This window comes from Acanthisitta chloris, unplaced genomic scaffold (genome assembly GCF_000695815.1).
Source record: "Acanthisitta chloris isolate BGI_N310 unplaced genomic scaffold, ASM69581v1 scaffold27329, whole genome shotgun sequence".
In the NCBI taxonomy this organism is placed as follows: Eukaryota; Metazoa; Chordata; class Aves; order Passeriformes; family Acanthisittidae; genus Acanthisitta; species Acanthisitta chloris.
The window spans coordinates 21,706-46,100 of NW_008691280.1; the positions used below are offsets into that span (position 1 = coordinate 21,706).

Genomic DNA, 24,395 nt, shown 5'->3' on the forward strand with positions numbered 1-24,395 from the left:
GTGACATGATTTCATTTGTTCTAAATTTCCCAGGAAATATTTGGTCTGAAGGAAGTTTGAAAAAGGGTCGTGTATTCTAGAAGCAGCACACAGCGCTGTTGCCAGAAAAAAAAGTGCTTTGGCTACTAAATATAGTCTTCTGTGCACATGACAGTGTGCAATGAAATCATATGAGGTGTTGATTGAATTTTGATTTTTTTTTTTCCATGTTGGATTTTATATCTGTTTCCCTGTTGGTGAGACATGAGTGAGTTCCCAAACATCTGTCTGAGGATGATGACTTTGCCAGTGCTGTGGTTTCCTTGCCTGTGGAATCTGTGTTTGTACACAGAAAGCAGAAGGTTTGAATCCCACTGCACCTATATTTTCACACTTTTTTATGTCATGCTGACTGATGATCATCCCCTTCCTTGTAGACTGAAAATGTTCTTTTTTCAGGAGCAGATGAACATCTATTGAGTTTTCAGCACGGCTGATTAAATAAACCCTCCTTCAAAAAATCTTTAAGGGCTGAAATTACTGCAGTAAACAAACCCCAAAGAAACAAAACCTTTGCAGATTATAGGTAGCAAATAGACAGAAGTACTGTGGATAAAGGGAAGCTAATGGTGTAGTCAGGTCCAACTATTGCATATAGTGGAGCTTTGTAAGAAATATATCTATTTTTTTTTTCTGGTAGGCATTTCAGGGAAAATGCATATTTTTGTTTTCATTACAAATTTTATGGCAAAAATGTCAGCTCTTTTTTTCCCCCAAAACTGAGTTGAGACCCGTTCTAACAAAAATATTAGTCACCTCTAATAGAAGTCTATTTTTTGTTTAAATCTGCCAAAATTCTTTCATGGTTGTTTCAACAGTAAAGTTTCTTTGCCTGGTCTTGTTATTGGAAATATTTTTTAACGTATTTTACTACTCAGCTGGGGAAACGTGTACTTGTAAAGGGATGTTTTATTGAGTTTTAATCATTATAATATCTAAGTCCCTACCACTTCCGTAGAGTTGTAAACTCTCGTCAACCTTTGTCTTCCTGGGTCAGTGTTGCTTTAGTAAAGCAATGCAAGCCTGATGGTTCAAGTAGTGCTCTGTGTCTGGGTAGCCACTTGCTGTAAGTTCCACAGACCTTCCAGTGACTGAGAGCATCTCATTAGCTCTTGCACATTTTTCACACTTAGATACAAAACTGGGCTCCATTCACTCTGACCATCTGTGATCTTAAATGCCTTAGCCTCTTGTCTCACCAGGGAACATGTTGCTAGTGGTGATGACCTAGCAGAAAGTATCAGTGATGGTTTTTTCCTGATGTTAATCAGCTTAGGTTTTAGGGTTTTCAGGGCTGAAATGTAACTCAGTATCAGCTTCACGAGCCACCCATGTTTCTGTAGGCACTTTCCTGTCTTACTGAATTATACTTCAATTCCCAGCCCTTCAATTAAGAAGAGAGCTGATATTTTCAGAAGAATTGAGCCTGTTTGCATTTGCCTTTTACCACTCCATTGATAGTGAAACTACCCATCACTCTTAAATGTGGAAGAAAACTTTGCATTGACACTGGAATTTGCTGAGGCTCAAAGGTCTATTACCACAGCTGCTGTCTAACAGGTTTTCTTGTAAAGAGCTGCTTGCTTGGCCTGGCCCTCAGCATGGTCTGACACCTATCTGTGGGGGGTTTCTAGCTCAAGCACAAAGATCTGATTCTCTGGTACTTCTGTTTCTTGTTCATTGCTCTTCTGCTTAACTTTTGGTAGAAGTTTACAGTTAGTGAGGCCACAAAGGCTCTAAGTTGTTTGTGTGTATGCATCATGAACCCCTTGTTAGGCTGCCTCTGGTTGAACTAATTTTCCAGGCCCCTGAGATGTTGCTTTTCAGGCTCATGTAGCCCTGAACCTTCAGGTTAGGCTCACATTCAGGTGTGGGTTTTGACAGAATGATACCTGCTCTGGTCCCTGTCTTTGATACATGCCATGTACAGGTGGTTAAAGAGCTTCTGAGTGTGGTTTGAGGGACACATCAACATTAGCAATTAGTAGTAATTGAAAGAAAGTGTTATTTTTTAGTCATTTAAATCATTTAAGACTCAAAAAGCAAAGGGTTTGTGTGAAACACACAGGTGTCTTCAACTTAGCATCATTCCCTCAGTGCCTAATGTGCCCTTTAGGTAATGCTCCTGAAGTCTGGGTTTGTCACTGTCCTCATTTGTAAACAGGTAACTGTCTGTCCTGCATCAGGTTGGCAAAGCTCTAGGATTTCCAGGTTTTTATTTGAGAAATTAGCTCTTGGTGCTGCGATCCTGACTAGTATATTTGAATGTTATCTGACTGGTCATGTTTGTACCTTCTAAGCCACATTTTTTCATTCCATTTTCCATTCTTGCTGACATTTTTCAAAACAATATTTTATTATCCTCTGTTCAATTGATAATGCAAATGATATTTATTAAGAGTTAATGCAGCTATTTCCAAAGTTTTCACATAAGAACAGTTTGAAAGCAGATAGTGTTGCTATATTTACATGTCAGGAGTAGGCCTTATAAGAACTTTTGGAAGCAGATGAAAGCTCTATTTTAGAATAATGAAAACATTAGTGATCAATTATTTTAACTTAGTAGTCAATTAATTTAACCAAAAAAGTAAGAGAATAAGGTTTTTTGAGTGGGGTTCAGCTCAGTTTTAAATTGCTCTTGGAAGGAGTTGCTCGAACTGTTCTTAACTCGTTTATTTGAATCTTGAACTGTGATTTATTGGGATATAATAGTGTTTAGATTACATTTATCTTGCTGTTGAGCTCATATAATAGTTCTAAATTCAGATTTAGGAAGTTAGTTGGAGATACTTCTACAGAAGTCATTCACTTTTTACCTGTGTAACCAGTTTTGCCAGGTTTACAGAAACAACCACGTGCACTAGTGCTAAGCTAATATACATAATGTGTTTATATTTCTTAAGGGACACACAGTCAACTCTTGCAGCATTTAGCAGTTCATGTATTCTGCACCTAAGTGTTTCCATCTGCAATGGCTGCAGGACACTGTACATGTGTTCTGCTGAGCTGTTGAAGGTGGCATCAAATGGTCTTGAGAATCTGTTGTGTTCTGAGTGAGATCTTTGTAATGCTAAGCACAATTTGCATAGATACCCAGGTGTGATTTGTGACTCGGCTATTCACAAACAGATGAGTGTGCTTTACAGGCACTGTTTTGTCACAGGTGTTAAAATTGAATTTCTCTTAGTTTTAACACAGTAAAGTGAAAATTATCAGAGCTTCTAAGTTAACATGGCACTCTCTAAGAGTGAAGCACTTTCCAGGATACCATTTGGGCTCTGCTTGGCCTTTCTGTGGTTAGAGGCAGGAAGGTTATAAATCCTGATCTACATATTTCTGTTTATCCCTAGCATGCTTAAAACTGTGATATTAGATCACTGCAGTATCAGCTGCATCCTGTCTCTCCTGCTCTCCCTGCTCCCTTCCTCATTTATGTCATCAATAAAAGAAAACACATGTAATCCTTTGGCTTTGCTGCCACCATAGTCGTGGCCTGGCAGATGCTTTTTGAACAGAGTAGATTTATAGCATTAGCAGTTGCTAACTCCTCTGAAGTCAGACTTGGATGATCTTTCCAATGAGCTCCTGTTTTGTTGACAGCAGGTTTTTTCTTTTGCTTGATATTTTAGATGTGTCCAGCTTTCTTCTAATATCATTGTTGGTCCCTGTTCTCCTTTTGTGGTGGCATTAACTTTGTCAGACATGTTGCTGTGGGTTTTCTTTGGTTTTCTTTGTTCAGGTTTAGAGCAGTGATGGTTATGCCAAGCAATCTTTTCCATGTTGCAAATGTTACTTTCTCCAAGTATTGTGCAATGGAAATTTGCTATGAGGGGAAGGAGGAGGAGAGAGAAAAGCACAGAATGTTTTGTTTTGAAGACATTAGTCTGAGAATGATGATTTCTTCGAAACAGACGAAAAAAAAGTAGTTTTCTCTGGAGATTAACTTAGGGCCAAGTTTTGCTCTGGACAGCACTATGGATTTTACTGGAGCAGACACATGTGAATGGAGGACAGTTTTGCTTAGGGGAGAGGAGACTGGTGTCAATCAGGATTGTCCACTGAAGTCACTGGAATATGCAGATGTAAGGGATCTAAAATTAGATCAAAGACAGTTTTGCATGTGTTTCATGCACTACATATGTGAGTTTGAATAGAAATGCCAAGGGGATGGTTAGATACACCATTTTTGCCACAGAGAAGAATACAAATAGCTAAACACAGCCTAGGGGAAGATAATACAGCCCAGGTTTTGTGCCTGCAGCTGCCCAGAGGTTATTATGGCTCTTCCTCCCAAATAGAATCCTGAAGGCCATTTAACTGTGAAGTGAATGAGCTAGTAGTAATCGAGTCAGCTCTTCAGATACTTGAAGATAACAAGAGGATAAGAAGGGAGGAAGTACACCGGGTGCAGTTTGCAGCAGGGAATGTTTTGTAGGTGTTTAAGATGTGCACATCATACACTTCACTTTACACTTTGTGTGGAACAGCTTGCACAGAGAGAGGCTGTTTTCAGGGAATTCACACAAATGTGCTTTGTGTTAACCACAATGCGAAACCAATTAAGCGGTTGTTGCTGGAACCTGCTGTTCATACAACTTGCTCATGCATTTCCTTTAAAAATGCAGACCTGCTCCATAAAGCCTTTAGTCAGTCTAGCAAAGCTCCTTATGACATGACACTTTTGCTCTAGATGATAAGGGTTTTTTTAACATACCAGCTCAGACCTCTTTTTAGGTTATTTATTATGTTTTCCTCTATCCTGAAGAATCATGGAAATGATGCTAAGGAAGGATTCCTAAGGAAGCTCGTGGGAGGGGTTTCCAGAATGAAGAACCTCATCTTCTCCTCAGCTGAGGTCTCTGGACCTGCAACAAGTTGCCCTAAAGAGGGAGACTGGGACATGCCCAGAGCAACACTAATTTGTAGTCCACTGTGTCAGGTGTGTGGTTTGTGCTGACTCCCTGGCAGGATTCAGCAATATCTTGGGACTTGATTGTCCCCAACACACTGAGAATAGATGAATAACCAGAGGGCTTATTCTCATTGTTGCTTCAACACCTAAACTGAGTTGTTCTGTCCCACTTCTCCTTGGATCCTACATTATCTCCGAAAAGAACCTGAAGATTACTGCCTATTGTTTGTTAATTGATAGATTTAGCATTTTAATTGTCTATTGATTTTCAGTCATGGTTTTCAGTTTGAGTAAAAAGTGTTTACTTTGTTGCCCAAAATACCCCTCTTCAGGGCTTAAACAATACAGAATTAGAGACCACAGGAAAAAGTAGAATGAGAGTGAAGGAAGTATAATTGACTCAAAAATGAAAGTGCTTCCAGATCATTAAAATTTTAATGAGGCAGTGTGCAGTGCCATAATGCTAACTTTTGCATTCAATTGACTGAAGTATTGATTGCCATACAGTTCTTTTGTACCTTTAGTGGAAACAAGGAGGAATTACACTTTCTAATTACACATTATAAATTTCTACATTAAGGAAGAGCTTTCAAGAAACATGTCTTTATATAAGTGGTTTTCCTTATATTATCTCAAATTATTTATTTGAGGTCAGTGAGATTGCAATTCTTTTGACTTCATGTGTTACAGTAGCTGCTAACCAATAGTTGTAATAAAACCACAAAATGTCTTGGTTGCAGTCTGCACTTCTTCTTGGGAGATTATGCAATGAATATATGATTAACCTGCTGTCACCACTTTTTTCTACCATAACCTTCCCTCTACCTCCTCTCCCTCTCCTTACCTCTTCCCCTGCTTGGAAACCTGCTAATAAACCTGAAGTTTTTGTGGATAATCTTACTTGTCTGTGTGCTTTAAGCATTTGTGGAGGATAAAGGAGAGCATATTGGAATTCTAGGTTTCTGTACATTTCACATGATAGGAAACAGACTCCCAGGATGGCTGGGTTTGAAAGGCTGGAACAGATAATTAATTCATAAGTGGGTGTTGAAGTGGAAACTGTCAGGCCACAGCTTTCCCAGCTTTCACTTAATCATTTGAAAGTCGTTTTCTGTTGTTTTCACTGACTGTAATCCCTTAGAGAGAATATAAAACTTGCACCATCCAGCATGGAATTCCACTCCATTAATGACTTGTGCTCTGTGTTGACTCACTTTCACTCTCTGTTGTCATTTCATGCAGGAAAAGCCATACCAGTGCTCAGAGTGTAACAAGGCTTTCAGTCAGAAGCGAGGGCTGGACGAGCACATGAGGACCCACACCGGAGAGAAGCCCTTCCAGTGTGATGTGAGTTGATCTGGCCCTTTGTCTCCTTGGTTTCACTGGAGCAGTGACACCACAGCCTTGCACCCCTTGGCTATGGCATAAAGTTACACTTCATGTGCTCTTTGATTTACCTACCTAAGGAAAGGCCATTCAGGGATTTTTATGTACCCTCTTCAGTTGCCAGGAACATTGCACACCCTCTTACTTTAAGGTTTTGGATCCCTTAAGAGTTATTTTCACCGTTATTAATACAATTTGGGTCTTAGAAGTTACAAATTCATGCTGGTTGGGTTACTGTATGAATTGTATGACAAGTTTACAGCTGGAGATTAACTGATGTAGGAAAAGGTATTTAATTCATTACATGGAATCCAAGTGCTTCTGATGCTGAATGACACAAATATGAATCCCAAGTTTCAAATTCCCAGTGGAATCAGGTCTGATAGTTTCAACATCTGCTCACAGGCTCTTTTGTCATTCACTGAAGAAATCTGGGATGCAGTGCACACTTGCTGCACAGAAATGCAGCCTATCATGTTACAGTTCATAGATCACTGTCAGGCACCTTTCATTCAACATAGCCCAGTTATACGTAGCTTTTGGGAGGTAGCTGGAGGGGCTGAATGTGCAGAAGTGGTTAGAAAATAATGTCTTCAGAGCCATCAAATGCCAAAATTTAAGTTGTTGCTCAAGGATTTAGAGAGAGGCTTTAAAATGTGGTATAGAATTAGCATAGGCACTTTGTTTTGTTATACTGACTCTGAATGAACCAGTCACAAGGCACTGGTAGCTTTCAGTTGCATCCTAGATGGTCAGTCTGAGCAGTTGTAAATTTGCCCGGAGACTTCTAAAATGAGATGCAAAACTAGAATGGCAGCTTGGCATCACAGTTGCAAGGGTCTGGTAATTGTTCTGGGTTTTAATGAATAATCTGATGTCATTTTGTGGAGAATAAAATGTATTAATTTCGTGAAGAAGTTCATCTGAAATATTTGCTGATGTCCACAAGTCAGGAGATTTGCTATGTTCTTTTGGGATAATCTCAGCCTGGCTCTAGATAGTACCTTGAGGATTTCTCTGATTCCAGATCATTGTCAATAACTTTTTCAGCTTTCTGTATTGTTTATCAGCTGTTGCCTAGCTTGCAATATAAAGGCAGTTTTTCCCACACTGTGAATCCAAGATTCACTGGTCTTAGGTTCACATTGTGCTTTTTCAGAGTAATTTGGGATAGTGGTTCTATTTTGTTCTTTTTCCTTGCTGTAATTGAAGATAGGAGCTGTATGAAAACAGATTTTTTTCAGTTTTCCTCATGAATTAGATAGACCTGTATTTTCCCAAATCATAGCATTTCTAGAAACAGCTGTAATGTGTCTAGTCCTTCTCTGCAAACTTTTATGTGCCTTTATTTACTGGATATGTCTTTTATGATTTAAATTACTGCCATACTTCACCATGGTTATCCTTCTGCACAAGCCTTTTGCCAGCTGCACACTGCAGAGCCTGCTGACTTCTTGGGGTTTGGACATAAACTGCAGTTGCCTCTACTGTTCATTCTTACACTCTTCGGGTGCCCACCATGGTCTGTTGCTTAATGCACACTTGGGGGGTGTGCAAAGTTTTATTTGCAATAGTTACTCCTTATTTCACCTGGACTCCCCTTGAGCAGATGCTGGGGATATAGTGCATGTCACCCAGAGCAGGCCATTCCTCCAGAGCTGTCTTGCATTGCACATTGCCAGAGGTTTCAGTAGGAGTTACAGGAAAATCAGTAGTGGACAATTACAGAAAAATGTACCTATGGGAGACATTTATTTTGAGCTACTTCATATGAAATTTGCTTTTTACACTCGAACATTCTCACCTACAGTTTTTTATCCTGCTCAAGATAGCTGTAGATGCTGTTACTATTTTTCTTAGAATGCCTTGTGTGATAATTTATGGCAGTACCTACCACAAATTCTTATCTCTAGAATACCGCATGCCAATTTTTTAGGCTGCATTTTTGCTTGAAATAGACTTTTCTTCCAGAATCAGAAGTCAAAGCTGAGTCTTCTTTCTGTCGCACTCTCCTCTCTCAGGCACATGGAACAGGCGTTGTGCTACAGGATTGAGTTACATGTGTAACTAATCCTTGTACCCTGTTTGATGAAGGTGCCACAGTTTGTTTATGTGTCTAGTTCTGTGTCTAGTCAGTCCACAAAAACATGTTCAAAACCTAATGTCTCAAAGCTCTGGCATCCCATGGATAATGGTGGAAATTGAATATTCCCATTTTAAGATTAAAAATCTAATACATATCACATAAAGTGAAAATAACTGAGATACGGAAATACAAAATGCAGTTTCTCCTAGTATATTAGATTTCTGTCTTCTCAGGACCAGCCTGGTTTTTACTGGAAGGCCAGTTGAACTTCAGCTGCCTCAGAGACAACAGATTATTTTTGGGGGCAGAAAGATCAAGTACAGCCTGTCCTGGTTTCTTTCCAGTACAGTATTTCCCTTCATTCTGCCTCTGCTTGACCCTACACTTACTTCCAAATGTCAGTCTCTTCCATCCTCCCTACTTGATCAGAACTTTGATCACTTTGAAGAGATTGATTAGAGTTCAAGTGCACATTAGCAGGAGTGTCTGTAAATCTATAAAATGTCAGTCTTGCTTACAAAATTGATATATGAGGCAAACTCTTAAAAAACCTGCACAAAACCTTTATGCCCAAGCACAGCACAAGATGTGGCATATCTTTAATAATCCTGTGTGTTCTATGTTCTTGTTGAAGAAGGAAGGTCATGCAACATGCTAGAGCCTTGAAGGACACTTTATATTAGTTATATGCACAGTATCAATGGAAAAATGCACCTTTTATAAGCTGTTTATTTTAGAAATGAAGAGGTGAGTGCAAGGTATACAGAACACAGGTATCTTGTGTGTGTGTTTATCCTTGATTGGCTTCCTGGCATCCAAGAAACATGTGTCTACAAGTGGATGATACTTTTAACATACTGGGACTGGTGAGCAAGCAGGATGGCTATGAGTAGATAAATGTTGTGAGTTCACTCTGTGTTCTGTGGAGGAGAAATGGAAAATGGTATTTGGCAAAAGCAATGTTAAGGCCTGACCAGTGGATACTGTAATTGATGTTGGCTGTGGCACAACAAAAGGGTGACTGTTGCTTGGGTCTGAAAGAGGTAATTATGCAGTGGGTGGAAAAAGTTGGAGAACTGCAGTTGCTGCATGAAAGTTCTCAGTATTACATCATGTCATAAAGTCAAAAATGTTCTATTGCCACAGCACATACAGTGTCCTTGTCTGGGGAAAAATTATTTTGGGTGCAAAACTTGCCTCTGGCTATTTGACTTTGTATAGTCATTGTATGGTTTTGCCTTAACAGGCATAAAATACATCTGCTATAGGTCAAGATAATCTCCTTGGATAGTCAGCTCTGGTTGTCTGTCTTGGTTTCAAAAGGAATCAGTAATCTTTCAATAGTTTGATACCAATATGGATTTAAAACTTCATTTTCCTTTCCTCTGGTTCCCCAAGTTTCTTCTGCATGAAAGAGAGTCTGTCTGGAATGAACCTGGAATTTTAAGATTGCAAGGCTATGGATGTTCCTTCTTGTTTAATGATATGCTTCTCTCCTGTTTCATGTGTCAAATCAGCAGCATGCTTCCTTTTTTTTCCTGTTCCTTTCCCTGGGAAATTAATGCATACAACATGTACCTGCATGGAGAGTGAATGTGACAATATAACTGCACCATTTCAGTTGAGTTGATGTCTTGCCTTAACTTTTAATTCTAACTTCTCTTGGCTGAACTTGTTCTTAACCTTTCATTTGTTTCATTTTAACTTCAGTACAGGGGTTTCTCTAAGACTCGGTGTTTTTAGCCTGGCAGAATCCCTCATCCCTCTACCCATTTATTCAAGTGGCAGAATGAACTGGACTGCTTGGAGTACAGTGGAGGAAGGAAAGCAGCACACCAGATAATAAGGCACAGGAATTGCACCTTCATTTGCCAGATGTCTTCCATTTTCTTGGCCAGGCAGAGGAAGACTGCAACAGTGAGGTTTCCTTTATAAGCATTATTGACCTGTCTTGCAATCTTTGGAGCCTCTTTTTTCTCCCTTCTATCTTCTTGCAACTAAGCAATTTGAACTGATTCTTTTGGAACCTGCAGATGCCATTCTGGAAGTCAGGAAGGTCAAATTGACAGAGCCTTGTGATGCTCTGTCGTAATTTTTCTCCATCCTCCGTAGAGCAATAGCTTTAAAACAACCTCCAACAAACCAGCACAATGTCACTGGGACACCTCAGTGTGTTGAGACTTAGAAGGCTGAGTTTTAGACAGACACCACCCTCCATTCCTCTGGTACCACTGCTAATATATGGCATGAAAAGATACCAGACAGAGAAATAACCTTTAAGGTGCTCTCTGAAGGAGTTATTCTTCCCAAGACCAGCTCGTTTGTTAAGTATTGCAGGTATGTGTGGCTGTGGCTTCAGTGATGTAACGTAAGGAGTATTATACATGCTTGAAGTTTTAATACTTTGTTTGCCTTTGTCTTAGGTTTGTGATCTGTCCTTCAGCCTGAAGAAAATGCTGATCAGACACAAGTTGACTCACAACCCCAATCGGCCCATGGCAGAATGCCAGCTTTGCCACAAGAAGTTTACAAGAAATGACTACCTCAAAGTGCACATGGAAAATGTCCATGGTGAAACTGACAGCTAATTACAGCCTGTGTGAGAAGAATGGATCCAAAGTGCTCCGTTTGTACACATACAGACTCCAGACTTTTCACCTGGCTAGTAAGCAAAGGCAGGAGAAACAACTGTAATGTGTTCACATGTTATTTTTCCCACTTTTTTGAAAACATGCAGGTAGAAAAAAAATTTTCAAAGACATTGGCCTGATATAAAGCACAGATTGGAAATAAAACAGTGAAGGTAAAAGAATTTGTGGAAAATTTTATCCCCATTTGAAAAAAAAGAAAAGAGGGGGGGGAAAAAAGCTTTAAGCAAACTTATTTTTGTCAATTATGTTCTTAGAAACTTAGATGTTAGTAGCATTCCCTGGAAATCCTGGATACTTGTAACTGAACTCTTGGCTGTCTGCAACTGTATTTTTATATCTAAGCTCCAAGTCTCCATTAAATTTATTTAATTTGAAACCACACAGACTTTGTCATTCTGATTGACTGCTGATTGCATCCAGCCTTACTTTATTCCTGGCGTAGTTCTGCATTTTGTTGTAGCATCATTTTGCCTCATTTCATTTACAGCCTTCTCATTACTTGATGAAACTCATTAACTTGAATTGGTTCTTGAGATGCCCAAATGTATGGGTGCAGGAACTGTGGGAATGTGCCATGGTTAAGAATTGCTGTATGAGACTGAGAGGTGGTATTTCTTCTGGTTACATGAAGCAAGACTGGAGTGTGAACTCTGAGCAGTGCAGTGTAAGTGCTGTATTCATCATCATGGCTGGCAAGGCAAGTGGAAAGACATCTTAACAGAGTGGCTTGAGCAATGCCCAAATGTATGGGTGCAGGAACTGTGGGAATGTGCCATGGTTAAGAATTGCTGTATGAGACTGAGAGGTGGTATTTCTTCTGGTTACATGAAGCAAGACTGGAGTGTGAACTCTGAGCAGTGCAGTGTAAGTGCTGTATTCATCATCATGGCTGGCAAGGCAAGTGGAAAGACATCTTAACAGAGTGGCTTGAGCAGAGCAAAACTATCTTTTTTCTCCACCCCTTAATTCTGCTAACGAGCATTGGGAAAAATACTGCTTTACTACTAAATAGCAATCAAATTCCTCATATTATCAGAGGGAGCTGTTTACTGTAGAAAACTCTTCAAAAGAGTTCCCACAGGCCTTCTCGTACCTCAGCTAGATAACCAAAAAACTTTTATCTACAAGGGCAGTAAAAATGTAACTTCAGAGGGTGATTGCATGTGAAATTCCAGCCTTATCAGCAGTTAATATGAAAGCTCTGGCATTAGCAAACTGTTCATATTCATTTTGGACCTGTCAGTGTTTTGTAAAATGAACTTGCATTGGGACAGTTTGCTTCTGGCTTTCATGGGAAAAGAATTCCTTTTCTCTCTGGACTGCAGCAGGGACCTTTATATGCTGCAGTGAACAGCACAGAGTTCTTCATCTCATGGTAGACTCTATTCAAATCTGTGTCGCATGGTAGATTTTCTACTCAGAAGAGCAACAGAAGAAATTAGCAATGGCAGTATTGCTGGTGATAGAAATAGCTAGCAATAGAAGATGGTGGTAGATTTGGTGATTCACTTCCTTTTCTCCTGTTTGGATCCCATTTTTGTGCATGGATGTCTGTATGTTACGTGTGTTGTTGAGAACCAGCATTGAATCCCAGTAGTAATCATTTCTAAAGCCATTGTTTTTCTCCAGAAAGCAAGAGAAGGCACTTTGTGTTCCTCTCAGAACCTGAAGAATGTGTGCCACTAACAGGGTAATTGTGATCTTTATCAGAGGGTCTTAGTTTTTTTTCTGGGAAGCCTCCTGTTTTGTTATGAGACTACTGATCTTTAACCTCTTAGTTTTGTTTTGGAAGCCTAAAATGCTCCATGACAACAAACTAACAAGTCTACAAGTGTCCTTCCCATTTGCAAGCAGGTTGTACACTCTAGTTTACAGGTTCCCTTTCTTACCGAAACCAGGCCACTTCTGCCAGCTAGTCTAACAAAGCTAATTAGGAGTTTTTTGCAATATTACTTTAGGTGGCAAACCACATGGTTGATGCTTCATGAATTAAAATTACTCAGTAAGTGCTGAATGTTTTATTGCATTCATTTTGCCTGTTGAAATGCATATACTGAATTGTTTTAAAATTATATAGGATCTATGCAGATTTGGAGAAAAAAGTATAATTCTGAACAATTATCTTGTTTGTGACAGCCACCTCTGTGTAAAAGCATGCTAAGTCTTCATGTCCTTTTGCTTCCTGAGAGGTACATGAAACTTGGAGACTTTGCCAGTTCCATACAAATCATAAATCAAATGTATTTTATGTGTGTAAGGCAAATATATAATGTTTGTTTCTACTAAAGTTGAGAATAATTCTCCTCCTCGTTTGTAGGGATTTTGTTAGAATTTATGAGAAAACTGTATTTCTGGGTCCAGAGAACCTTAATTTATTGCTACAGTTGTTGTAAAAGTTAACATAATGTTAAGTGTTCAGGTAGCAGAAGCAATCACTGCCATATACCAAGATGTGTGATGGGGTTTTAGCTACGTGTTCTTAATTACCTGCAAGGAGAATTAGGTTTGTGACTTTTTTGACGTGTCTGGGGTGGGTGACTTTATTATTTTGTTTTTGGTTTTTGCCTTTTTGACATCAATGAAATCAACAGTTCAGTCATAGAATAACCAAAATGAAAATTTTTTGGTTTTCTGCCTTTATATTTTTCCTTCTTCCCTTTGGTTAATACAAACTAAGCCACAGAGAACAGCAGAAGAGAAAAAAACTCTAAAAAAAAAAAAGAGAAGATTAAAAAGTGAAAGTCTTCTAAGCAGACCCTCATGGGAAACATAAGAAGTAGGTGCAGGAGGTTGAAGCCCAGGTCCAGGTGAGTGTCTCCTCCATCATGTTCTCCAGGAACTTTCCCTTTGGGCTGGAGTGGCTGCAGGTCTGGCTCAGCCCCTGCAGAGCCAGCACCTGGCTCAGCAGCTGCAGGTGTTTCCCTGGCAAGAACTGCTCTGTTCTTTCCATGAGGGGCTTGAGTTGCTTGCAGTCAGAGGGAATATGTTTCAGATTACTGAATTCATGAACTGTGTAATTGATTTTATATGCAGTGCAGACTTGCCATTATGCAGTACATTTCTATTTGATCACAGCTTTCTTAATAGAGCACGAAGCAAACAAAGAGAAAACAAAAACCAAACCCACAAACCCTTCTACTTTGAGTCAAAATTTCCATTGACATCTCCCATTTGGTATTGCCTTTGGAAAAAATAGAGAACTTCCCCCTCAGCTGATTTTGAGAAATGACAAATTGAAACCTGTTGGTTTAAAGGTAATTGTTAATTTTTTAGTGTTGTCTTTGTATATTTGTTAGTCATCATTTATTAAAATAGTGAGTTTTCTGTGGTAAGTTGTGCCTTGCAGAATAATGTGAAAAGCTAGAAATGTTCCTGAAATAATGTGTAATCACGGCCATTTTAGAAGGCTTTGAGATTTTTTTCCCTGTATTGCATAGTAAATTGTTTTCAGTTCAGTTACATACTCACTGCACTGAAGTGTGGGGATTCTCGTCACAGGGAGATTGAAAATCTGCTTATTTGGTTTTATTGGCAAGTGTTAGCTGAGACTGTGACAGCAGTTACGGTTATAAAGCTGTGTTCTTGAGCAGGTTTGAATTCTGACAGCTGACTTTTGTCTCCTGTACATTCTGTGGCACCAAGAACATGGAGTCATTTAAGGATGCACAGTAATAGCTGAGAAGTTGTTGCTGATCAACAGTTTCCTTGACCTGGAAATTACTCATTGAACGTTTCAAACTTGGGACAACCAGTCTTAATTAAATAGTTGTTGTTTATCTTTTTTTAGTCTGTTTTACCTCCTGTCCTCTTTCCATTGTGAGCTGTTACGGAATCTTTGCTGTGCTGTGAACAAGGACAGACAGTCAACTGGCAAACGCAGTATTTGCAAAGCATGTGCTGCTAGCTGGTGTCACTCTCCCTGAGCCCTATTTGTTCTGCTCAAGTAGCCTGCCTCTGGCTTAGCTAACATCAGCTACCTCTCATGTTACAACAGGAGTGGGATCAGAGGCTGTGCATGATGTACAGGCTGTCATCACCCTCCAGTGACGAAAGAAACGAGAGGAAAACACCCGTCCATGGCACAAGTGGAGGAGAGACTGGATGGTCCATTTGTCTTCATGGCCTCCAGCTGAGGTAGGCAAGAAATATTCTTGGATCTCCACCACTGTGCGTGTCCTGGGCCTGATCACCTCAGAAAAAATCTAGGTAGTGAGATGAAGAAACAAAAATAAAGCTACTTTGTATTTGACTTGTAATATGTTTTGATGCCTGCCTTGAAAGTGGTGGCACGTGTTTCATAGCTTAAACAAAACCAAGCTCCTTTGATTGGAGTGTGTGCCAGGAGTGGGCAACAAGTGTGGCATGGAGAAGTGTGTTAGTTTTAAAATGGGACTGTCACCACTTCTGTTGGAATTTTGGTTAATACAGTCATTCTGCAGTGCCTGTGCAATGACCAGTTGTAACCTGAGGCCACTGTGTACTGAGGGGGTTCTCACTTCTCTGTGTCCCCTGAGTGGAATAGGATTCTGATACTTAAGCAGGATATGTTGGACATGTACATGAGATGCATTGTACATACAAACCCAAGCTGTATAATTCCAGCAAATAACTGAGATGCCTGCCAGCTTTATCCTGTGTACAGCTGAATGGGATGGTTTTGAAGAAAGTAAAAGAAACCTCCTGGTGTTGGTGTGTATGACAATGCGGTCCTTCCAACAACTAACCCATGGAAATTTGGACTTAGGCATTATTTTGCAATTTAAGAAAGATAAACATACTAAAAGTTGCCAATTAAGTTTTTGAAATGGAGTGATCTCATAAGCCTTTCCCAAACAGGACTCTGTGCATATGCATAAACCAATATAGTTCAGATATATAAATGAGATTATAGAATTAAAAGGTGAGGTCACAGATTTGAAGCCCAATCCTGTGTATGCTCCTGAAAATCAGTAGAGTTTAACTGACTTTTGGATTTTCTAGAATCATAGAATTGAAGGGTTGGAATGGACCTTACAGATCATCTAGTCCCACACCCCTCTCCTGGGCAGGGACACAAACTCACTAGATCAGGTTGCTCAAGGCTCATCCAGCCTGGCCTTGAACACTGCCAGGATTGGGGCAGCCACCACATCCCTGGGCAACCTGTGCCATTGTCTCACCACCCTCACAGAAAACTGTGAGTCACTGGTTCACAGTTGTCTTGTTCATTTGTTGCATGTTCTCTGCTGAACAGTAATCCAGGAGAGGTTGTTTTTCTTAGACAAGGACATTCAGCAAAAAGGAACCATTAATAAAAGTTGTTTTGGATTTGTGGTTTTGGGTTTTTTTTTTTTTAGTTATCCTTCTACAAGGAAAAGACTGTAAGCCCTTAAATCCACAAATTCATTTCCAGTTTAACAGCTGGTCAAACAAAACTAAGAGGAAGTGCTACAACAGGTTACGTTGCTGCTGGATTAAAGACCTCCACTGCAACATTAACCAGGTTACCTCTTTGGTATTAGTATTGTGGTGGTTTTCTGTGTTGTGCCTCAGACTTCAAAATATTCTTTAGCAAACTTTATCTGCCAAATGCAAGGTAGACCTAAAGCCACTTTGTGAGGCAAGAAGCACCAAAGCTGTTTCACATAATGACATCTTGTTGTAAATGTTTTTTAAAAATGAAGTCCTTTTGTCTGTTATTTGCTGACTTTTTAAATATAGGTCAATTATACTGAGATTAAACTCAGTAGGATTGGTCTCTACATTATTTTCTACATCTGTATGCAATTTGTTCAGTTTCTTAGTAGGTAAACTGGGGATTGGATTTGCTGAGACAATATAATAAAAACCCCCTGGGCATGGAAGAAAAAAATTGTGATTACAGATCTCAGTTTTTCTTTGTTCTCTTTTTATTTTTTAGAACTAAATATTTAAAACTTTGAATAATAAACCCAAGGTCAAAAATACCTATGTAATCAGATTTAATCTATCAAATGCAAGAGGGGGCTGAAGTATTAAATGGAGACAATACTAATCTTTACAGAAAGACAAGATACATGTTTCTTTTGTTTGCTTGTTGGAGCTTGATGTTTCTAACCAGGGCTGCTTGCTGCCTTTCCTTCTGATATTAAGCACAGAGTTCAGTTTGTAAGTAACTCTTGCCAGATGACACTGACAGCTTATGCAAAGGACATTTTCTAATGTTTTGCTTTTGTAGAAAGAAAAGGTTGTTTTATTACTTGGTTACTCTGAACAGTGTGCCAAGGCCTGAGCTTTCATATCCTTGTGATTTGAGCAGCCTTGAGCCGTGTAAGGACACCTTCTGTTAAATCTCTTCCTGTACTTTTGTTTTCTAAACTCACTGTGTCTGAGAGAAAAACCGGCAGTTGTTCTGAGTGATCTGGTCCAAGAGTCTTTCTCAAATGAATGTAGCGCAAAGTTTCTTCTGTTGGTGAATCAAGTAGGTGAGGTCATCCCTGTCTCAACTATGTCCTCAGCCATATCCAAAATACTTGTGTGGGATGACAGGGCTAAGCTTGGCTCTTAAATATAAAGACTATGAGGTCAGGGAGGCCTCTGTTAGAGCTACAAGTGAGGCCAGGTGTACTGACCTGCAAACCAAAGCAGCTGCAAGTTCTGCCTGCTCCTTTACAGTGCAGCAGGGATGGCTGGAAGCAGCGATTCTTCCCCTTGTGCTTTGATACTTGACTGTAATTGTTACAGCTTAGCAATTATAGTAGGATAAATGAGATTTGAATGTGATCTCAAAACTCAGATGAGGATTGAAGTAGGAATAAATTAAAAACCAAAGCTATGAAATCAGTGAACTGGACTTTTGTTTTCCTGGTTCTAAAATTGATCCTGTAGAGAACAGGCTTTCTGTGCCACCACAAAACTGAACATCACCCAGCTGATCACTGGAGGGATGGCAAAGGAGACTGCCTGTTATCGTAGAATCATAGAATCAACCGGGGTGGAAGAGATCTCCAAGATCATCAAGTCCAACCCTACCGTGGTCACTAGACCATGGCACTAAGTGCCACATCCAGTCTCAGCTTGAAAACCTCCAGGGATGGTGAATCCACCACCTCCCTGGGCAGCACATTCCAATGCCAATGTTAGTTGAAAGTCAGCTGTTCTCAGTCAGAGGAATAAACTGCTATCACTCTACTTTGATTTAATGGATGGTGAATAGGGTTCTATTTTCTGAGTCATGTTAGTATATAAGACTTTGTTACATATATTAGTGTATCTTTGTCTTTTAGGTGTTGCTCACGACTGTATTTCTTTTTAGAAGACTAACAATAGAAGTTGGTATTTTGCTATTCAATCATGTACCATTCAGCGGTATTAAAATGCCCTCAGTAAGCAGAAAACAGCTCTTAGCCAGTAGGGAACCAGTTTCCAGTTAAATGTTACAAGGCAAGACTTTTCCAGAGGTAGGAAATTAATAGGCAGATTGTGGAGCCCTTAGTGGTGTTTGTAAATTGTTAGTACAGATTGTCATGTCAAGTTATTAGTCAGGTGAATACATTTATTTATCCTGAGAAAGCTGAACATATGTGTTCTCCAGCAGACTTGTTTCCTAATTGGTGGTAACTTCCCATGTGAATATAAAAGCCTAGTCAGTAGTCAGTGCTGGAATTGCAAGTTTCCTATGACTAACTGTGCTGTTCTGTAAGTTAGAGTCTGGCAAGGTCTGCTCAGGATATGAACCACTGTCATGTTCACAAGGATGTTGTCCATTTTAGCCACAGTTCATCTCTCTGTCAATACAGGGTAAATACTTAAATGTTTTGCTTCAAGATATGTTTTCAGAAAGATAAAAACAACTTAGGAAGGTGCTTGCTCTCAAAGAATCTAGAGCTACATATTTGCTGCGCGCTCAAAATGGCCGTGGCATTTGCCTTTGCTTTTTCTGAAAGCAGATCCTGGCTGGATAAACTGCTTTTATCACCTCTTTTTCCTCTTGGTATTCCTCAGGCCATATTTTGAGAAGACCCAGACATAAAGAACAATATTATCTAGAAACCAAGCAAAACAGATCACAGATGAATCCTTGGGTCTGTGTTTCATTTACAATTTACCTTAGATGAATCCACAGCTGCTGTAGGTTTTGGCAGTATATCCTCTGAGAAAACAGAAAATATTTTCTTCTTCTCATCTTGTACTTCCTTAATTTTGCTTTAGAAGTTGATTTATACTCATGCAAGAAGAAGAAATGACTATAGTAAATACATATGCAAGTGTGTGGTTATGGAGTTGACTGTTTACAGTAGGCACAAGCAATATATTGGAGTTTAAAGGTTTACATATGTATGCATGCTTGCATGCACACAGATCAAAATGCATGCACAGTAGGAAAGAGATGTAATGAATAGGAATTAAGGTTTTCATAATGACAAATTAGGTCCAGCTTTGTATTGGTAAGGATGAAAACCTGCTCTGTGTATTAGGCCAGTCAGGTAGGTGCTTACCTGCTTTGAAATGAGGTGCCTAATCATTCTTCTGACTTTACACTGATTGCATGAGCCAATTTCCCTCTTTGCCTTTGTTTTCGTATACTTTCCATGTGTTTTACAAGATGATCTTTGGATTTAATTTGGGACTGTAGGCTCTACTGGGTGAAAGAACGTCTGTGAGTAAGTCTGTTTATGGTTGTAGCCCCAAATACTTGAATATCTTTCAAAGATTAGTTTTAGGCTTGTGAGTCAGTCAGGATCATTTTGCCCTGTGATGTCAGCAAACAGCATGAGTTGCTGTATTTTAGAAACCAAGCTCTCTAGTTGCAGCTTTACTTGAGCTGGCCTGGCTGTGTACAAACTGGTTATATCCCTGTCAAGCTGAGGGTGCAGCCTTCCTCTGTGGGTTTTTTAAAGTCATTATGTCACTGGCAGTAATTAATGACTTTCCAGCTGAAATCAGGGAATAAATGCAAATGGCTGAATTGTGGTCATTTTGATTATCTGTGGAACCAAAGCCAGTGTCAGAACACATGAAGAATTGCCTGAACCTGGTTAATAGGATTCATATTTTCACCATATGGCAAGGTTATGTGTTAGAGTGAGTAAAGGCAGTCAGAAATCTCAATGCATTATCAATCTAATATCCCATACCAAATGGTCAAACTCTTCTTAAAAAACACCCAAACAACAGAGCAAAACCCAAACCACACTTTTCAGAACACCAGGGTCTGGAGCTGCTTCTTATCTGCTGTTGTGTGTCATTTCTACATTCATCAGTTTACCTATGCCTCTGCCCTCTTGTGGATTTTAAATGTATTAAATACTATAGATCTATATTATCCAGGTTTTAAGACTACAGGTATTTGTGGTGATCTTATGACTGATTTGCATTATTTAGAACAAAAAGGGGTATATGTATTCTAGAGTTCCTCTGCATTTCTTCTGGGTGCAGTATTTGACTACCTACCCTCTGGTCTGGGAAGTTTTGTTCTGTTTTCAAACCATACTTGTCAAGCATATTTGCCAGATCTTTCCCATGTTGTTCTCATTTCTCATTCCCCTACTGTCACGCAGTCACTCATCAAACTTGGTTGTCTCAGGAAACCACGAATTGAAAGGTAATGACAAGGCATATGAAATACCACTGATGTATTCAAAGCTTTGGGAACTTTTTCTAAGGTCGTAAGGTGAACAGTTCAGAGCCTTCTACAGCATAACACTTTGCCAATACCACCTATAATTTCTATCTAAAATATTGCTGTATGTGCAGAAGAAGTAAATTGCTTCAAAGCTGGAGGCCAGGGATCACTCCTGCGCTGAATACATCCAGGAGGATTAGTGTATGTAAGCCTGCAAGGTAGGATATAGTAAATAATGCATAAAAATGGAAATTGAGGCCACACTTTGTGTTTTTAAGCCAATGCAGTTTTGAATTTTTCTACAGAACTACAAGGAAGATGTGTGAGATGTTCATAGTGTGCAGCTGGGAACAGGAAAAGCTCATCTAATGCAAAACAACCTATCAGAAATACTATTGTGTCAACACAAACTACTTTAGATAGCCTCTTGGATTGTATCCTGTAAAATGTAACAGTCCAAGCACAAGAAAGGAGGAATGCATAGCATGGGCCCGAAGTTGAGAATTAAAAAATGAGCGTGAGAAGTGAATTCCTGAGCAGAAATTTCAAATAGGTTAGTGGTTCCCTCTCACTGTCCAAGGTGCTGATGGCACCTGAGGGAGACAGACAAGCTCTGCACCACAAAAGTGAGGACCTGCTTTCTGGGACCAGTAACTCCCCAGATGAAGGGTGATCTCCAGGAGGAGGGCCTTGTGCTGTTCTGCACACAGCATGGCATGAGGAAGCATCAGTCTGTCTTACCAACAGTGCTGATACTGTGATAACCCCTGTGGAGTCGTGGGATAGAGCCATGACAAAGGCATGGCTAGCTGCACTTTGGCCTGAATGTTCCACTGTCCTAACCTTTTTCCTCTGTGCTTACATCTGAATCGCTTGATGTTGGAGAATTTTTTTTCTGTTTGATTTTGAGAAAGTAGTAAAAATATCCAAAGCCAATCCAAACTCATTTCTGGATGGTAACTAAGTTTTAACATGCAGTGTTTCTACCCCATGTACACCTGGTTCCTAGTCTCTGTTGTTTTGCTGGCTTTTCTTTGCTTATTTGTTTTTTAGTGGTGTCTGTGGTCATTTTCCTGCCTGTGGTGTTGCAGCAGAGGCCTTAGGGGTCACTGGGGAAGGTTGGAGGCTTGCTATTAGGAGTACTGAAACAACAGATAGGAACTGAGAGAGATAAAGGCATTGAAGTAAGCTTGTGCCTTTCTTTGACAGAGATCAGACCACAACTCCTGGACCCAGAAAGATGCTGTTACCATCCTGTGGCATATATGGAGATAACATTTATTTAATTTTCTCTTTTAAAACACACGTAAAAATGACGACAGAAATGTTGAATGGTGTTTTGATAGTTAAGCCTTTATTACAGTTATAACCATAAGTTTGTGTGTTGATGTCTGCTGTCCTGCACTTTAGTATGTACATGGATTTTTTTTTTTTATTCACTACCTAGCACATACATGTGTCTGTGTTTGCGTAGACTCCAAGGAAACATCTAAATGCGTGTTGGACTTTTGTGGAAGTCCATGGGATGTACATGTTTTTCAGAGGATAAAGAAGAGGCATTCAAACACCATCCTAAGTAGGAGAGTAAGGATGTGAGAAATTTAAGGCTGTTTTTGATATCCTTCCTGCTAAGTAACAGTTTACTTTGTAGATATCATGGGGGTTTTTGCAAAGTGCTGCTTATTCTGAATTAATGATAAAAACTTCTCTACATATTTTAATACTGACAACAAATTCCCTTACACTGCCAACATAACATTCTTATTCTGATGGAGAAAACGTAGTCTGTTGCTTTTTTTTTTGCGTCTCAACTTTCAATTCTACTAAATCTTTCAGTCACTTCTCTTTACATCTTTATTTTCAGCACATTTAGGTAATCTGTGGGGTTTTAAGTTGTTTTAGCTTGGGCCCATTGTGAGGCATTAATATAGCCCTGACAAGGTACATGGTGTGGAACGCTGTGGTCTGTAACACCAGTAAAAACAGATGGGGGAGCAGAGCTGCGGCTGACGTAAGGCACACAAAAATGTGCATCTCGCCAATTAATCATGGCATGCTGCTGACAAATAAGTGACAGTAATTGATGCAGCCCTTTGAGAGACAATCTGGAAAGACTGCAACCTGGGAAAGCTCATTCATTTCTTTCCCTTCGCTAAGTTAGTGGTGAATAACAGCCCTTACTTAATTGCTGCCCAGTGTTGCTTTATATGGTGACAGTGTCAGTGACAAGCCAGGAAGTAAGAGTCTAGTTTGAGCACTCTCTGGCTAAGTCTTGTCTGCATTCTGTTTCTGCAGCTATTGATGTTTTCTTTTCAGTGTATTGGCTGCCAAAGGGCTGATGCACATGCATCTAAAGAGCACCTAAATGTGTTCTGTTAGGTTTTCTGCTTGACAGTCTAGCTATCAAAATGTTTTCACTATTTATATTTCACTCTTAGGCTGAATGTCAGAGTTTGTAAGATGCCCAGTAGATTCCATCAATAAAATGTGTGCCGTCTGACTAGATCTAATTTGCACTCTGTGCTTTGTTTTAGGTGAATTTGTCTGACTCAGAGTGAAGCCAGGAGGTTGTATGGCTGTAAGAAAATGTCTGTTTTAATAGGCAGTATGCCAGACCAAGGCAACATATATTCAAACCACTGTCTGCTGCTAAAGTCCTGTGTGTAGAGTGTTCCTTTTTTTCAACAGCAGGGAGAGAAATCAAGGCTCAGTCCAGAATACTAGAACAAAGAGATACTTCTGCTGACTTTTCTCTCCAGTAGGTAGTGACTGCTTCCATCACATTGAGCAAACTTTTTTCTTCCAGAACAACAGTAGCTTGCCTGGGTTATTACTGGAGTGAGGCCAAAATATTTCACTTCAATGCAATAATATTGTTACAGCGAAAGAGCTGCGAAATGGAACCTGCTAGGACTCTCATATTTGCAGGTAGGGTCACCTCCTACCCAATCATGATCATAGAATCATAGAATTTAGGGGTTGAAATGGACCTTACAGATCATCCAGTCCCAGCCCCCTGCCATGGGTGGCAGGGACACCTCCTCACTAGATCAGGTTGCTCAAGGCTCATCCAGCCTGGCCTTGAGCACTGCCAGGGTTGGGGCAGCTGCCATGTCCCTGGTGATGATTTAGAGCTGCTGCTTGTGATTATCAGGCTGGGCAAGGGACTATTCACATCCCGGTTACTCCTAAGTAAGTTCTTTGATGGTCTCCTTTTCTTGCTTTCTTACCTCTTTTCTGCTGGAGCAGAACAGGTGTCCCCAGCTCTGAGAACAGGAGGAGGTAGCCAGGTAGGGGTGACATAAATAGCTATGTGATAAGATGGGTGAGGAGGAAGAGTTTGGATGACTTGCAGGATCTCGTTGCTCTGGTTGTTCCATTAAACAGCAGGAAAACTAGTCAGGCAGTAGTGTGACATAAAGGAACTGTCATGTTGGCAGACCACTGTGATCAGTAGGAAGGAGGGTTTTCAGCATTTTTCATGTAAAATTCTGCTGGCATTTTAGAAAGAAGGAAGAATTGCTCTCACTTCATGGATCTGGGAACTGAAGCACAAGGCAGTTAGTTGCCCTATTTGCTGATAATCCAAACGTTTGCATCTTTCATTGGCTGGAACAAGAGCTGCAGAAACATAGGACCTCTGTGAACCAGACTGGTTGCATCTGATTTGCCCAACCTCTGGAGTGATTCATTGTCAGAACAGAATGGATGTCTGAGTATAGATGTGAGGAGGGAAAG

At 39.9% G+C, this 24,395-nt stretch overlaps 1 protein-coding gene across 1 annotated transcript in view; it reads left to right on the top strand.

Annotated features, from left to right (window-relative positions):
* Positions 1-11,183, top strand: part of LOC103809348 (PR domain zinc finger protein 5) — a gene marked incomplete at its 5' end in the record, with an annotated part of 32,622 nt that extends 21,439 nt beyond the window's left edge. Inside the window, 2 exons of the mRNA XM_009082177.1 lie at positions 6,194-6,298; positions 10,847-11,183. Coding sequence (XP_009080425.1) covers positions 6,194-6,298; positions 10,847-11,011 — 270 coding nt within the window. The remainder of the gene's footprint in view (positions 1-6,193; positions 6,299-10,846) is intronic.
* Positions 11,184-24,395: the final 13,212 nt, after the last annotated feature.